Source organism: Rhinopithecus roxellana, chromosome 18 (genome assembly GCF_007565055.1).
Source record: "Rhinopithecus roxellana isolate Shanxi Qingling chromosome 18, ASM756505v1, whole genome shotgun sequence".
NCBI classification, from domain to species: Eukaryota; Metazoa; Chordata; class Mammalia; order Primates; family Cercopithecidae; genus Rhinopithecus; species Rhinopithecus roxellana.
Window position 1 is genome coordinate 55,641,657 of NC_044566.1, and position 15,715 is coordinate 55,657,371.

The 15,715-nt window shown below is 41.1% G+C and overlaps 1 protein-coding gene across 3 annotated transcripts in view; it reads left to right on the forward strand.

Annotated features, from left to right (window-relative positions):
- The window catches only part of SMAD9 (SMAD family member 9), a 74,993-nt gene extending 65,551 nt beyond the window's left edge, over window positions 1-9,442 (forward strand). For 2 of the 3 annotated variants that reach the window (XM_030922415.1, XM_030922417.1), the window contains 2 exons: window positions 597-853; window positions 5,478-9,442. In XM_030922415.1, the coding sequence (XP_030778275.1) occupies window positions 597-853; window positions 5,478-5,621 (401 nt within the window). In that variant the 3' untranslated portion in view covers window positions 5,622-9,442. Of the gene's footprint in view, window positions 1-596; window positions 854-2,303; window positions 2,347-5,477 lie in introns of all 3 variants that reach the window. The other variant, XM_030922416.1, reaches the window with a different exon arrangement.
- Window positions 9,443-15,715: the final 6,273 nt, after the last annotated feature.

Sequence of the window (15,715 nt, forward strand, 5' to 3'; positions counted from 1 at the left end):
ATTTTTGGAACAAATAGGAGTGATGGGAGGAATAGTATATGAGACCTTACTGACTGGTTCTTGGGGGTGATTGTTAACATGGATGGCAATCCACTTTTGTTTATTTATTTTTTTGCGATGACATCTTGCTCTGTCACCAGACTGGAGTTCAGTGGCGCTACCTTGGCTCACTGCAACCTCTGCCTCCCAGGTTCAAGCAATTATCCTGCCTCAGCCTCCCGAGTAACTGGGATTACAGGTGCCCATCACTATGCCTGATTAATTTTTGTATTTTTAGTAGAGGTTTCACCGTGTTGGCCAGTCTGGTCTTGAACTCCCAACCTCGAATGATCTGCCCGCCTCGGCCTTCCAAAGTGCTGGGGTTACAGGCACGAGCCACTGCACCTGGCTGCAATCCACTTTTAAATGGATTTATGGAAAAAGCACAGATTATAATTAAACTAAGTGGTATTTAGGTCACACATCTCATTCAGCTGATCAGTGATCTGACAATGAACCTGACAGGGGAGAGTCACATCTCCTAGGGTTTCAGGAATCAGTGGGAGAGGCACGCTGTGAAAGGGAATGTGAAGGAAGGCTGTGTTTTTGTGTTGCAGGTGTGCACTTGTACTACGTCGGGGGAGAGGTGTATGCCGAGTGTGTGAGTGACAGCAGCATCTTTGTGCAGAGCCGGAACTGCAACTATCAACATGGCTTCCACCCAGCCACCGTCTGCAAGATCCCCAGCGGCTGCAGCCTCAAGGTCTTCAACAACCAGCTCTTCGCTCAGCTCCTGGCCCAGTCAGTTCACCATGGCTTTGAAGTTGTGTATGAACTGACCAAGATGTGTACTATCCGAATGAGTTTTGTTAAGGTAAGGAGTGCTTGCTATCACATTATAAAATGTTCAGTGAAAAACAAAACAAAACCAAAAAGCACCCTGACTGATGTGGCAGTTCTGCGGTCAGATAGACAAAACCAATTTTTTTTTTTTTTGAGACGGAGTTTCACTCTGTCACACAGGCTGGAGTGCAGTGGCATAATCTTGGCGCGCTGCAACCTCCGCCTCCCGGGTTCAAGCGATTCTTCTACCTCAGCCTCCCAACTAGCTGGGACTACAGGCGTGCATTACCACGCTTGACTGATATCTGTATTTTTAGTAGAGACAGGGTTTCACCATATTGGCCAGACTGGCCTTGAACTTCTGGCCTTGTGATCCGCCTGCCTCAGCCTCCCAAAGTGCTGGGATTACAGGTGTGAGCCACCGTGCCCAGCCCAAAAGCAATTTTTTTGAATTCTGTTGTTTTTAGGAGGAGTTCCTCTTTGAGTATAAACTGTCTTGTTTAGCAATTATATGAAAATTCTTACACATTACTTTTGAGGAAAAACAAGTAAGGTGGCTCTCTGTTTTTAATGCAGATGATAAAGTAACAACAGTAATTTTATAGGACTAGTGCAACAGAGATTTTTCTTTTTCCATCCTTCGAATTGCCAAGCACTATTATCACTCAGTGAATGTTGGCGAATTTATCTGAATTCAGTAAGATACTCTCCTTACTCTTAGAAAGCATACAGGCACATGGAGGAGATAATATTTATGAATAAGCTACAAAATAGGCAGGATTGGTTCTAATACAAGACAGTAAATTACGTAGTGTTATAAAGGTATAAACAATCTGGAATAGAAACATGAGGCGGGTGTGATTAATTCTGAGAGTAGTATATGTTCTGTTGATGAATATTTGTTGAATTTCTCGAATCTTACTAAGGTTGCTATAAAGGCTAGAGAACCAAGGAAGTTTCTTAGTGGGAAGGAAGAACAGCTGGGTTTGTATATGGAAGCAAAAGCCTTCAGTTTCATCACCTGCTATTTTATCTGTTGCAAAGTACTCGCAAATCAGTCTAATATTTCAAAATCTGGGCTTATCAAAGTATCCGGCTATGTGTGACAGTTTTCATACTGCCATGCCTCCATCCAGGGAATCAGCATGGCTTGTTCCAGGCATTTTTTTCAAAGTAAATTTTATTAGCACTTTAAAATTACCATGACAAATAATTTTTCTACACTCAAATTTTGTTTTTATTGTTTATAATTTTAGTAATTATTTAAAAACTAAGAACAATATAGTTTCCAATTTTAAAAAACAGCTGCTTGAAATTATTTCTCTTTCATGGTGACAAAGCAGTTTCATTCAAATTTAGTGTTTTAAAAGCATATATTATAGTTATCTTAACAAATAACTTGGAAATCTTTTCAAATGTTCTGTTGCTTTAGAAACGGCAGAGGGCATCATTTGAATCATACAGTTTTTTTTTTTTTCCAGGTCTGTGTTTTTAAAATTAGGATGAAATGCCAGTATCTCATAGGTAATTATTTCACGCTAATTAAATATAAGCTTATATAGAAATCTGATTTTCCTGATAACTAGATACACTTCTCAGATAGGCAACATTTAAATTCATAAAGCTACACAATTGACACAGAAGACAAACTGTTCCTAATACTGCAGGAACTTTTAAAATAAATACATAGTAAATATAACTATAGATCATTTTTTTAAACATTTGAGATGAGCAGCTGTAGCTACCACTGGGCTAATGGATCAGATCTCTTTAAGGTTTCTTTCAGCTCTGATTTTTACCGATTCTAGGACTCATTCAGTCAGTCGACAAATATTTATTGAGCACCTACCATGTGCAGGCCAGGCGCGTGGGACATAGCAATGTTCACTCACAGATCTCTGCTTCAGGGAACCAATATTCTAGAAAGGAGAGACAGATAATAAACAACAGCCATAACACAGAAGAAGGATGGAAAGAGAAAGTGTGGGGCAGGGTGAAGGGAATTGGAGCACGGGGGCAGTGGAGTCATCTGCACATCGGGGTGGGCCTCACTGAAAAGGTGACAGGTCAGCAGAGACTGGAAGGAGACATGGAGCTAGGCCCGGGAACCTCTGGAGGAAGAGCAGAAGCAGAGGGAAGAGCAAGGCAACAGCATACACCTGGAAATGCTGAAGAGCAGGCAGGCCAGTGTGGCTGGGGCCTAATAAGCAGGGGGAGCGAGATGAGAGCAGCTGCAGGGAACCACAGTGAGGCCTCCTGAGCCATTCCTTGGAATTTATTGGTGACTCCAAGGAGGTGGCGAGCTTTTGCAGGGATCGGAGCAGAGTATTTTCATGATCTGACTTCTGTTCTTAAAGGATCGCCCTGCCTGCTGTGTGGAGGAGAGATATTACACAGACAAGGTTGCAAGTAGGGAAACCAGTTAGGAGGCTATTGCAATATTCAGGTGAGAGTCGCCCTCACCTGGAGGGATCCAGTACAGCTGTGAGAAGTGGAAGGATTCTGAATTGTGAAGGCGGATGAGGCGTGGGGGTGAGAAAAAGAGGAAGATGAAGTTAGTTGCCTTCAATCAAGATGGAGAAGATGCAGGTGTATTGAGATGTCTGTCCACACTCAAGTGGAGTTGCTGAGTAGCCAGTTTGATGTAAGAGTCTGGATTCGAGGAAAGAGATTTGGTCTCGAAATACAAATTTGGGAATTGTCAGCAAAGGGACAGTATTTAACTCCCTAAGTCTGGATGAGAACACCAAAGGTTTGAGTTTAAACTGAGAAGGGCCGGGAGTGGTGGTTCACGCCTGTAATCTCAGCACTTTGGGAGGCTAAAGTGGGTGGATTGCTTGAGGTCAGGAGTTCAAGACCAGCCTGGCCATCGTGGCAAAACCGCATCTCTACTAAAAATACAAAAATTAGCCAGGTGTGGTGGCGCCTGCCTGTAATCTCAGCTACTTGGGAGGCTGAGGCAGGAGAATCGCTTGAACCTGGGAGGCAGAGGTTGCAGTGAGCTGAGATTGCACCATTGCACTCCAACCTGTGTGACAGTCAGATTCCATCTCAAAAGTAATAATAATAATAATAATAATAATAGATAAAAATAGAGAAGAAAGGGGGCTCTAGGACTGAGCCCTGGGACACTTCAACGTTTAAAGATGGGACAGAAGGGACAGAATCAGCAAAGAAAACTGAGAGGCCAGCCAGTGAAGCAGTAATGAGACCAAGAAGTGTGCGGCTTTGCAAGCCAAGAAAAGACAGTGCACTGATGAGAGGGTGTGATGAACTAAACCAAATGCTGCCCACGTAACACAAAAGCTGAGAGCTAATAATTCATTCTTACAACATGAAGGCCTTTTTTGATCTTGACAAGAAAAGTTTTGTTGGCGGCTGGGGTGAAATGATGATCAGAATGGATTGAAGAGAGAATGGAAGGAGACAAATTGAGACAGCCAGTATGGATGACTATCCTGAGGGTTTTTGTCAGAAAGGGAATAAAGACATAGGGCAGTAGCTGGTGGGGGTGGAGAAGTATCTTTAAGATGGAAGATATTTCATTGTGTTCTTGTGTTGACGGGAATGATACAGTAGATGCAAAAGATTGCAGGAGAGAAGGAGAAGATTTGTTGGAATGATGTCTCTGGGAAGGCAGGTCTGAGAGTGCATAAATGGGTGGACCAGCTTATCTGGAAACATGGATAATTAATCTGTGGTAAGAGGTAGAAAGGCCGAGTATGTGGGTGCAGGTCCTGTGGAAACTCTTATTTCTGATGTCTTCATTTTTCTCATTAAAATACAAAATCCATCAGTTGCAGGTATGGACAGGGAAAAGGGGGTTGGAGGTTTTAGTGGGGAGGAGCAGTCACCTAGGAGGGGGACATGAAAGAGGGGACTGGAGGGTAGGTTGTGACTGCCGGGGACATCGCAGGTCCACTTGAGGTTCTCAGCAGTGAAAGTAAAATGGGATCAGGCAGCATGGTTGTGTTGAAATCCAAGTTTTAAAAAACTCTACAGAGAATCACTGTTCCCAGTCACAAAACTGGTTGACTTGGCTGTGATATCCTTCATTTTGAAATATCTTTTCATTGGTGTATAACAGAGAGAGAAAAATATGCAAATTATTTTTTTAAAATTTTTTACTGTCTCTCCTTTGAATGGTGATAGAAGGGAAATTGCCAGGTGAACCAGAGAGAGAGAGAGAGAGAGAGAGAGAGAACGAGAGAAAACAAGCAAGCTTTGATAATCAGCCCTGAAAAACCAAGAGCGCCTTCCAGTTCTGTCTTTACGACTTTCAGGTCCAGTCATTGGTCTGCAGTAATCAGCAAAACACTGTCCTGGGCATGAAGGGGTGAACAAAAGGTCAAGTTTCTTCCTTTGTGGAAGGGAAAATGATTTTTCAGTGCTTCCCATGTGACTGGAGTGCCAGAACCTCTCTAGATCCGAGTATTCAGTTGTGAGGGAATGCACTGATTTGGATTCATCTGAAGGCATCTGGTTGGTGCGAGAGTTGACCTGTGTTTACAGGAAGGTAGAGGCCATGTTCTCTCCCTCTCAGGTCTCAGGAGCTACCCTGGAGTGTGGGCTCTGCCCCCGCTGAGCTGTGCCTGGGGCTCTGGAGGCTGAGTGTAAGTGTGGCACCATCACTCAGCTCCGTTCTTGTTTTTCAGGGTTGGGGCGCTGAGTATCATCGTCAGGATGTCACCAGCACCCCCTGCTGGATTGAGATTCATCTTCATGGGCCACTGCAGTGGCTGGACAAAGTTCTGACTCAGATGGGCTCTCCACATAACCCCATTTCTTCAGTGTCTTAACAGTCATGTCTTAAGCTGCATTTCCATAGGATAGAGGCTATTGCAGGGAGTGGCTTGTATCATTTCAGATTTGCAACTAACTGAAGTTTCTAAAAACGTGTAAATACACAGAATGTATACTGTCCCTATTTTTTTTAATCACCATTTGTTTTGTGCTTTCTAATTAACCTGATGCCAGTACAGTGCAATTGGAAAAGCAGGCCTTTGGTGCCTGTGCTATAAGCAGCAGATTTCGTGGGAGGAAACAATGGAGAGGCAATATTGTCAACAGTATTTGCAGGGTGTTAGCAGAATAAAATGCAGCTTTAGTCAGCCGTGTCATTATACAGCATGTTGTGTGGCCTCACAGACACACTGAAACTGTTTATACAGCAAAAGGCAGGTATTAGCAGCACTAGAGCAAATGTCACTCAGATGAAACAAAGCAGTGAAACCCCTACAGTTGAAATGATGTCACTTTTAGTGCTATTGGCAAGAAAAAAAACAAAAAAAAACTTGTACAATGAATTAATGAGATAATCCATAGAAACTTTATTTCTAAGGTTGACATACCTGTAGCTGGGCTCCTGTGCTCATATTCAGTGGTACATTTTAAACAAACTGTAATCGGAAAAGAAAAAAAAAAAACTGTGAAGCCGAAAGTCATGTTCCCTCAGTCTACCGCTGTAAAAAAAACAGAGTCTAATATGGGAAAATAAATACGAAAACAGCATGAAATGCTGTTTCCCAAATTACAAGATAAGACCAGAACTTGTTCCAAGAGCCACCCAGGGAGACTCCTGCTTTCCACAGAGGAGACCAGGTTCCCGTTGTCCTGGTTGTTCGTGTCATGCCATCCTGCAAACTTTGAGTCTGCGCAGCATGCCAGAATAGCACGTGTTTCAGTCTTGTGTCAAGAAGCAGGTGAAACCAAAGGTTGGAGAAAAGTGTCACACATCGACTTACACTCCTTTCTCATTTCCCACGTTCCAGTCTCCTGGGAAGGGCACTCTTTTGCCACGTTTTCTTGCCTCTTGGCAAATATTAACTCTTTGCAGATTGCTAAAGCAACAGTAAAGACTTTGAGAAAATCTAGACACATTATTGGATCAATGAGTTATTTAACCTAGTGTTTCTAGTGATTAAAGTCTCATAGCTGGAAATAAATTCCCAAGTAAAGTGATAATAATTTCATAATCGTCTATAATTTCTGGGGAACAGTGGTACTGAATAATAATATATCTTTTAAAAATATACACAATATTAAAAACATGTTCTTATTTTACTTTAGATGAGGGAGGAAAATCCCCCAGATTTCTAGGTACTTTCATATATATACTTGCCATGCACTAAACACTGCATTGCTTGGAAACATGTTTCACACCCTCTTTAAAAATGTACAATTTAAGATAGCAGTTATGCTTGTAACAGACAGCACTTCAGTAATCCAAGAAGTTTCTTTCATTTATACATTTTATCTCAACTCTTTCTAGCATTAGTGCACATGGTAGTTTTTCTAATTAAATTGTATTCAAGGTAGAAATGATCATGTGAGAAAGATATATGATTGAGCTACTACTGTCACCTCTTATGACTAATGTTATCTAATAGAAACTTTCATACGTACACAATAGAAAAGAATTATTACATTTTACATTGAAAAATCTAATATGTGGCTCATGTAGTGTTTAGAAAAATCTGTAGTTTATTGGTTCATCAACTATGTATTGTGCACCTACCTATAGGTGTCAGGTACAATGTTAGGTACTGTAGAATCAAATGTAAATAAGAGACAGTCCCAGCCCTCATGGAGCCGAGAATCTCATAGTGAATCTGTTTGTACAGACATCTTCATGTTTCAGAACTTTTAAAACAAAACAATGCAATCTGTCTTTTGCTTGAAAGAATGTAATTAATTTCTTATCTCTGTTTTGAAATTTTTATTTCCTTGCTCTTCTGCAGAGTCAGGTAATGGATTCCTTGTATAAATGCTACTTTTCTTCCATGTCTCAAAGTGGGTTTTGTTCCTCTTCTTGCTTCCCTATTTTCCAATAATTCTCCATCTCCCCTTCTCTTGAAAAAGGCATTAATATGGTGAATCTCATATGAGAACCATTCCATGGGAGAACTTCAACACAGCTTTGGTCCAGAGATCAAACATAGCTTTCATGATCTCTCTACCAGCTATCGAACTTATCCTCTGGTAATCTTTTATTTTTTTTGAGACAGAGTCTTGCTCTGTCGCCAGGCCAGAGTGCAGTGGTGCGATCTTGGCTCACTGCAACCTCTGCCTCCCGGGTTCGAGCTATTCTCCTGCCTCAGCCTCCCAAGTAGCTGGGACTACAGGCGTGGGCTACCACGCCCAGTTAATTTTTGTATTTTTAGTGGAGATGGGGTTTCACCATGTTAGCCAGAATGGTCTCTATCTCTTGACCTCGTGATCCACCTGCCTCAGCCTCCCAAAGTGCTGGGATTACAGGCGTGAGCCACTGCGCCCGGCCTCCTCTGGTAATCTTACACCTTTACAGAATTAATCTAAACCGGTGGCTCATAAATGACATTAAAAACAAAAAACAATCTGGATGCAGTGGCTTATTCCTGTAGTTCCAGCACTTTGGGAGGCCAAGGTGGGAGGATCACCTGAGCCCAAGAGTTTGAGGCTATAGTGAACTATGATCACACAACTGCATTCTAGCCTGGGTGACAAAGTGACACCCTGCCTCTAAACAAAAATCAAGCAACAAAAAACTTGTATTTCCCTGCAGCTTTGGGAAGCCAGAACACAATATTGCAGTGAACCTGAATTTTCTGTGACAAATAAATTACTAAATTGGCACATATGATCATCACCAGTCATGTCTGATCAAAAGCCTTTATTAAGATGCTTGTAAAATTTGAAGAATTGACAAGTGATGAGAAGTTAACCCCTTAGTCATTGTAACATAATCATATTTTAATCAGCTTTTTCTTTGGCTACCAAGAGTTTCAAAAAAATGAATGCAGTATTTGATTTCAGGCTTCTAAAGGTGCTCATTTAGCATTTATTCCTTGATATAGACAATAAAAGAAAAAGCCGAATAGCATTCTTTCCAGGATAACTATTAAAGCAGACAGCTAAGCCTCTGAACATGAGCACTGCGGTGCATGTTTAAGGTTGCCACGGACAAAGATCACACAACAGAGAACACTGTAGTAACATTTTGGTCTGCTCACAACACCCAGAACATTTACCAGTTTTTGTTGTTGGTTTATTATTTTTCTGTTAAAAAATTGTGAAAAGTTTGTTTTAGCTGGATGATATTTTAATAGTTGCCACTGTTTTGCAACTATAAAGATGTCACTACTTAACCACATACACCTTATATTTTGTTTTGTTTTACACTCAGTATAAATCAGGAAAAGTTAGCCAACCACCTAGCATTTAGAATCCTCTTTTTTATTGTCTTCTGAGGATATGGATGTTCCCATAAGAGCAACAAAACAGCAACAAAAACATTTCATAAATATCACTTGATAAGACTTTAAGCACCTGCCTAACTTTGAATGTGCCCCAAATATTTAGTGTGTGTATATATATATATATATATTCAACAAATAAAGCAAAACATAACATGCATTTCACATTTTGTCTTTCCCTGTTACGATTTTAATAGCAGAACTGTATGACAAGTTTAGGTGATCCTAGCATATGTTAAATTCAAATTAATGTAAAACAGATCAACAACAACAAAGAAACTTTCTATTTGAGTGAAGTCATGCTTTCTATTATAACTTGGCTTTGGTTATCCATCAAATGCACACTTACACTGTTATCTGATTGTTTATAATAAAGAATACTATACCTGTATGTCTTTTGGCTCATTTTTCCTGTAAACCTCATAGAAGATTCACTGTGTGTGGCTGCAGCATCTTAAGTCAATTAATTTTAAACCATTCTATTTTGAAAATGGGATGTTAAATTCCACATGCTATAGAGAAATTAGGTAGTGGTTTTGATTAAACACCTTAGAATAACCATCGTGAAGTATAGATCCTGAAGATACTTCACAGTAACTTTAGAAAGGATATATGTAGAACCTGTTTCTGGATAGCAGCAAATACGTGATATTGCAGTGTATAGGGAAGAATGAGCACTTTTATTATTGTAAACATCTGTACATTGCTACAGATTGCCTAGTAGGTGCTAAAAGGCAACTGGTGATGGAAAACTAAGATGAAATCCAAAGAAATAGGAACACATCTAAAAATGTAAATTCTTAATTCCTTGCATCTAAATTTCCTTCTGATCTTAAAAAGGAAGGGGAAACTCTCCACCTAGAAAACACCTTTCTTATTTACTCGATCAGAGTTGTCAATTTTTTTTTTTTAACGAAATGGAGCCCTTTATTCAAAAAAAGTGTTTTGTGGGACTCCAAAATATAAACACATGAAAGATGTGCCAGTTTAGATCCAGGTGGGGACCATGAAGCCTCCAGTTTACACTGTCAGTTTCTGGAGAGCAGTGACTGTGTCTTGTTTGTCTGCATCTCCCGTGGTTCCTGACCCTGTGCTTGCACCTAATATTTGGCATTGGCATTTCAAACACGAATACACATTCTTTAAACATATCATGGTATAGACATAAAAATACTGTCTTTAAACATCAGCCTGTCTTAGAGAAGTATTTTCATCATAGACTGCTTATATTTACTTATCAGATAGTTTTATGCATCAGCAGGCACTGTAGATACAATGACAAAGTCCCTGCTTTTGAGGAGCTTACCGTTTTGTGGAGGAAGATGAACAAGTAAACCAATAATAAGCAGTGTGCTGTCAGCTGTGACAAGCTGCTGGGACCACCGAGTGACATCTACATCAGACCCTGGGTAAGTACCAGGGAAGGCTTGTGGGCCGGTCGAAGTTGCCATCCTTCATGTCGGTTCTCTTGGTAAATCATCCCGGGCATTCTAAAGCAGGTTAGTGCCTCCTCTCTGTGTTCCCATAATACTTTGTGCCCATCGATGGTCCATATCAGTTCCTGCACTACCCTGTTTACTTATCCTTCTCTGCCAGGCTGGGACGTGTTTAAGGACAGGGATTCTACTTATTCATTTTCAGCATTTTCCAGCTACTGTTTGTTTAGAAAGGCTTTTGGGGATCACATTGTAAAGGCAGAAATGGTAGTTGTTTTTAACTCTTCCTTTAAAAATATCAGTAAGTATTTAGCTTCTCCCTTTCAAAATAAAATGCATTGCAGGCCTCCAATTGCATATCATGTGACCATGCACAGCAGATAGGGATCAGAAAAGCATGCTTGTGTTTCAGTTTGGAAATAGTTATCCAGCTGCATAGCAGTAGCACGGAAAAGTAGCTTTAGCAATTAAACAGTTAAAATTGCTTTTATTCTAAGCATTTAATTTGTTTTCACAATGTGAATTTGAGTATGACAAGCATAAAGAATTTTGATGTTGTAAGACCAAGTTAACAAAAAGACACTAATTCTGAAAGTTTACCTCTGCATGATGACTGATGGTTCCATTATTTGCATGCATCTGATAAAAATGTTAGGTATGGCCTCAGAATGACTCTTAATCTAAATGCCAATGTTAAATGGAGTAAATATAAGGAAAATTATATTCAGTTTGGTTTTTAAGCCAAACAGAATTCACACCTGCAATGTGTTATTTGGAGAGAACGCTTGCAAGTGGCAGGCTAACTTCTCTCTGGTCTCATCATTTAGGAAGGAAAAGCCTAAAAATTATCAAAATAGGCCAGGACCGGTGGTTCACGCCTGTAATCCCAGCACTTTGGGAGGCCGAGGTGAGTAGATCACCTGAGGTCAGGAGTTCGAGACCAGCCTGGCCAACATGGTGAAACCCTGTCTCTGCTAAAAATACAAAAATTAGCCGGGTATGGTGGAGGGCACCTGTAATCCTACTACTCAGGAGGCTGAGGCAGGAGAATCGTTTGAACCTGGGAGGTTGAGGTTACGGTGAGCCGAGATCTTGCCATTGCACTCCAGCCTGGGCGACAGAGCGAGACTGTCTCAAAAAATAAATACGTAATTATTATCAAAATGATCCACTGATGTTTAATTTCAAATATTCCAAACATCATGCTGTAGAAGTGTTTTGTCTTTTTTGATGCCATAATAGTATATAGTTTCTTATACATTCAGTCTTCAAGCTAAATATACCATTTTACAATTCACTGTTGACACACTTGCTTTTCTTGACTCAGTTATTTTAAAACATTAAATATAGCCCATCACTAAATGACTGTGGAAAGTCAAATTTGTCTTAATAAAATATTTAAAGGTATACTGAAATGATTATAGTACAATGTTTAAAACATGTTTATGTACAATAAAACATGTTAAAATCATTTCTTTCATACATCATGAAAAAATGTTAAATTGATGATTGTTTTCTAAAGGAGTTTGTGAGATTATAGATTTTTCTCCTGGTTTGACATAAAAAGGAAATACAAAGCTCAGTGCTGAGGAGGAGAGAGAGCTCTTCAACTTGCTGAGGAGTGGAAAAGAACTAAAAGGATGGAAAGAACTTCTGTGAAGCAATGATCCATTAGCATTATGCCGTGTAAACTATGATGGCTTGAAGTAAAGGAGAGAGGCAGAAATAGGCAGGAGCTTGGAGGTAAAGGGTTTTACATACTAAACTGAGACATTTGGACCACAGGTTCTTAAATCTACAATGACAATTTAAAGCATTGCTACTAGTTACTTTAAAAAGCAACAGTCTATGATAGACCCTCCTTGGGGACCCCTGAATCATGATCCCCCCATCCTTGCTCCAGACATGCTACAGATTGCTTTGGAAAATCATGTTGGAAGACATCTCAGAATTTGGGAGTTTAAGGCTCCAAATAGTCCCACTGCTTATAAGCTTTATTTCTGCGAGTTTGGTTGAGGTTTAGAAAGCTTTGGGTAAGCAGCAGAGGGCACTCAATGTACAATAAATATCACATATTCTAACTTGAGGGAAATGGGTTTTTGATCCGGGGTATGCAATTGGCTGGGTGTGGTGGCTCACGCCTGTAATCCCAGCACTTTGCGAGGCCGAGGCGGGTGGATCACCTGAGGTCAGTAGTTCGAGACTAGTCTGGCCAAAATGGCAAAACCCTGACTCTACTAAAAATGCAAAAGTTAGCTGGGTGTGGTGGTATGTGCCTGTAGTCCCAGCTACTCAGGAGGCTGAGGCACAAGAAGAGCTTGAACCCGAGAGGTGGAGGTTGCAGTGAGCCAAGATTGTGCCACTGCACTCTAGCCTGGGCAACAGAGTGAGACTTTGTCTCAAAACAAACAAGAAAACAAAGACTATGCAATCATTTTTCTTACATTTAGTTACAAGTATTATAGCATACAATCTAGTTGGTCACTATTGTTTATACTAGCTAAGTTTATCTTTTAAATAAGCAAGATACTAAGCAGTGCTTGCCTTAGAAACGTGATGAGATTCAACCCCTAGCACTGGAAGGGGTTATTAATTTCCTGTTGCTGCTGTAAAAAAGTGCCACAAATTTTGACTTAAAACAGCATAAATTTATTGTACAGTTCTTACCCTTAGAGTTCTTGAGTCCAGAAGTTTGAAATCTGTCTCACTGGGATAATGACAAGGTGGTGGCATGGCTAGTTCCTTCTGGAAGCTCTAGGGGGAATCGTTCTCTTGCTTTTTTTAATTTTAATTTTTATTTTTTTAGCTTCTGGAGGCTGCCTGCATTCCCTTGGCTGGCTATGCTTTTCTTGAATCTCTCTAACCTGTTGCTTCCATCATCACATCTCCTATTTCTTCTTCTGTAAGCAAGCATTCCTCTTGTAAGGACACCTGTGATTACATTCTGAGCCCATCCAGATAATTCAGGTTGATCTCTCCATCTCAGAATGCTCAACTTAAGCACCTCTGCAAAGTTCCTTTTGCCACATAAGACAACATCAACAATCCTGGGAATTAGCACATGGATATCTTGGGGGGCCATTATCCAGCCTATCACAAGACTCGACTACTGATACTGAGGGGAGGCAGGGAAGTGCTGGGTAGAGAAGGGTGGGGTCCCAGGTGAGGGCTCCACCCTTGGGCCTGTGCCCACGGACCTAAGTGAGATCAGGGATTCTTGTTTTTGCACCCAAATGTTGCATTTCCCAAGACCAGTCTGGCCTGCCATGCCCCCATCCCATGGCCATATAAACCTGAGACCTTAGTGGGCACAGACACAAGTGGCTGAACATTGACAGGAGCAGAGAAAGAGAGTGGCAGAGAGTAACAAAGAGTGGGAGTGGCAGGGCGGCACGGCAGAGAAGGGAAGAGGCGTCTCAATGTCAACCAAGAACGGCAGGACTCCGGGGGAAGAGCACCTTCTCTTTCCGTCCCCCACTTCCGGTTCTGCATCCATCTTGCTGAGAGCCTCCACCACTCAATAAAACCTTGCACTCATCCTTCAAGCCCATGTGTCATCCGATTCTTCTGATATGCTGGGCAAGAACATGGGGTACAGAAAGCTGTCACACTGGACACTGCCCTTGCGATAAGGCACAGGGTCTATCGAGCTGATTAACATAATCCATCTGCAGACGGCAAACCTGAAAGAGCACACTGTAACGCACGTCCACTTGGGATTCGGGAGTCACAGCCAGCCATCCCTAGATGCTGCCATGAGACCAAAGCCCAAAAGCGCTCCCCAAGGCCTCTGCACCTGCCTGTCTGCATGCTCCTCCTATGGGTTTGAGCAACAGGGAGACCAAAGGAGTGAGCCATACCCTTGTTGCATGCCTGCAAGGGGGATAAGGGAACTCTCATTTCACTAGTTATCTTGTGCTCTAATCAGAACCATCATCACTGGAAGTTAATGGTTAAAAACCATTATTGTTCATGTTATTAGGTTGTATCTATTTCCATTAACATAGGGTCCTTTTTACAGCTGTCAGCTGTCCAATAAACCAAGAATTTGGCTGACTTACTGTGTAACTATGGGAGGTTTTACTTCAATGGCCTCCAATGAGCCACACACATCCCAGTGTTGATGGCCACCTGCATGACTTTGGGTTAGCTGTGTGACCTAATTTGGCCAATGGCATGTTAGCAAGTGTTGGGGGAAATTCGCCCCCAATAATTCAACGTGGGTCCTTTGCTATTTTCCCGAAGTATAGGCTGGTCTGAGAAATAAAGGGAAAGAGTACAAAAGAGAGAAATTTTAAAGCTGAGTGTCCGAGGGAGATATCACATGTCGGCAGGTTCCGTGATGCTCCCTGAGCCGTAAAACCAAAAAGTTTTTATTAGCAATTTTCAAAGGGTAGGGAGTGCATAATTAGGGTCAACATAAAATCTGTCTTTTAACACATTCCAAAACTCAAGGCTTAATTTGTGCAAAGGCTTTATTCTTATGGCCCAATGATGGTGCATCCACTGCCAAAATGCAAGGGACATGTCTAGATTGCATTGGCCTATGACGAAAGCTTACAACAGTGTGCAGTAAGTTATTTGGAATCAGAGGGCCTGGATTTAAGTCCAATAGCTGTGCAGTCTTGAGCAAGCGATTTGACCTTTTCAAGTCTGCTTCTGTGTTTATAAACTAATAATTGTGCATGCATTATGGGATTGTTGTGGAGAGCAAGCAAATATGCAGAATTGTTTTGAAAACTATAAAGTGCTAGAAAACTGGCAGATTTTGTCATATTGTCTTTAGATTACACTTTCTTGGTGTATCTCCAGCAGGGAAGTATATATTTTGGACCCCAGGACGGCCTGTAAACTCCAAGGTGAAATCTCACTACAAATAAGTGTCACATATATGTAAAGATTCACAAGTAAAAAATTTTTCGAAATTTTTTAGAAAAATAGAAAACAAAGGAGCAATAACTGTAAGTATAAGTTATCTATACATCTCAATTTTTTCTTTTTTTTTTGAAACAGTTTCACTTTGTTGCCTAGACTGAAGTGCTGCGGTGCAATCTCAGCTCACTGCAGTCCCCACCTCCTGGGTTCAAGTGATTCTCATGAGAGCCTCAGCCTCCCGAGTAGCTGGGACTACAGGCGTGTGCCACCATGCCCGGCTATTTTTTTTTTTTTTTCAGTAGAGAATTTCACCATGTTGGCCAGGCTGATCTCAAATTCCTGACCTCA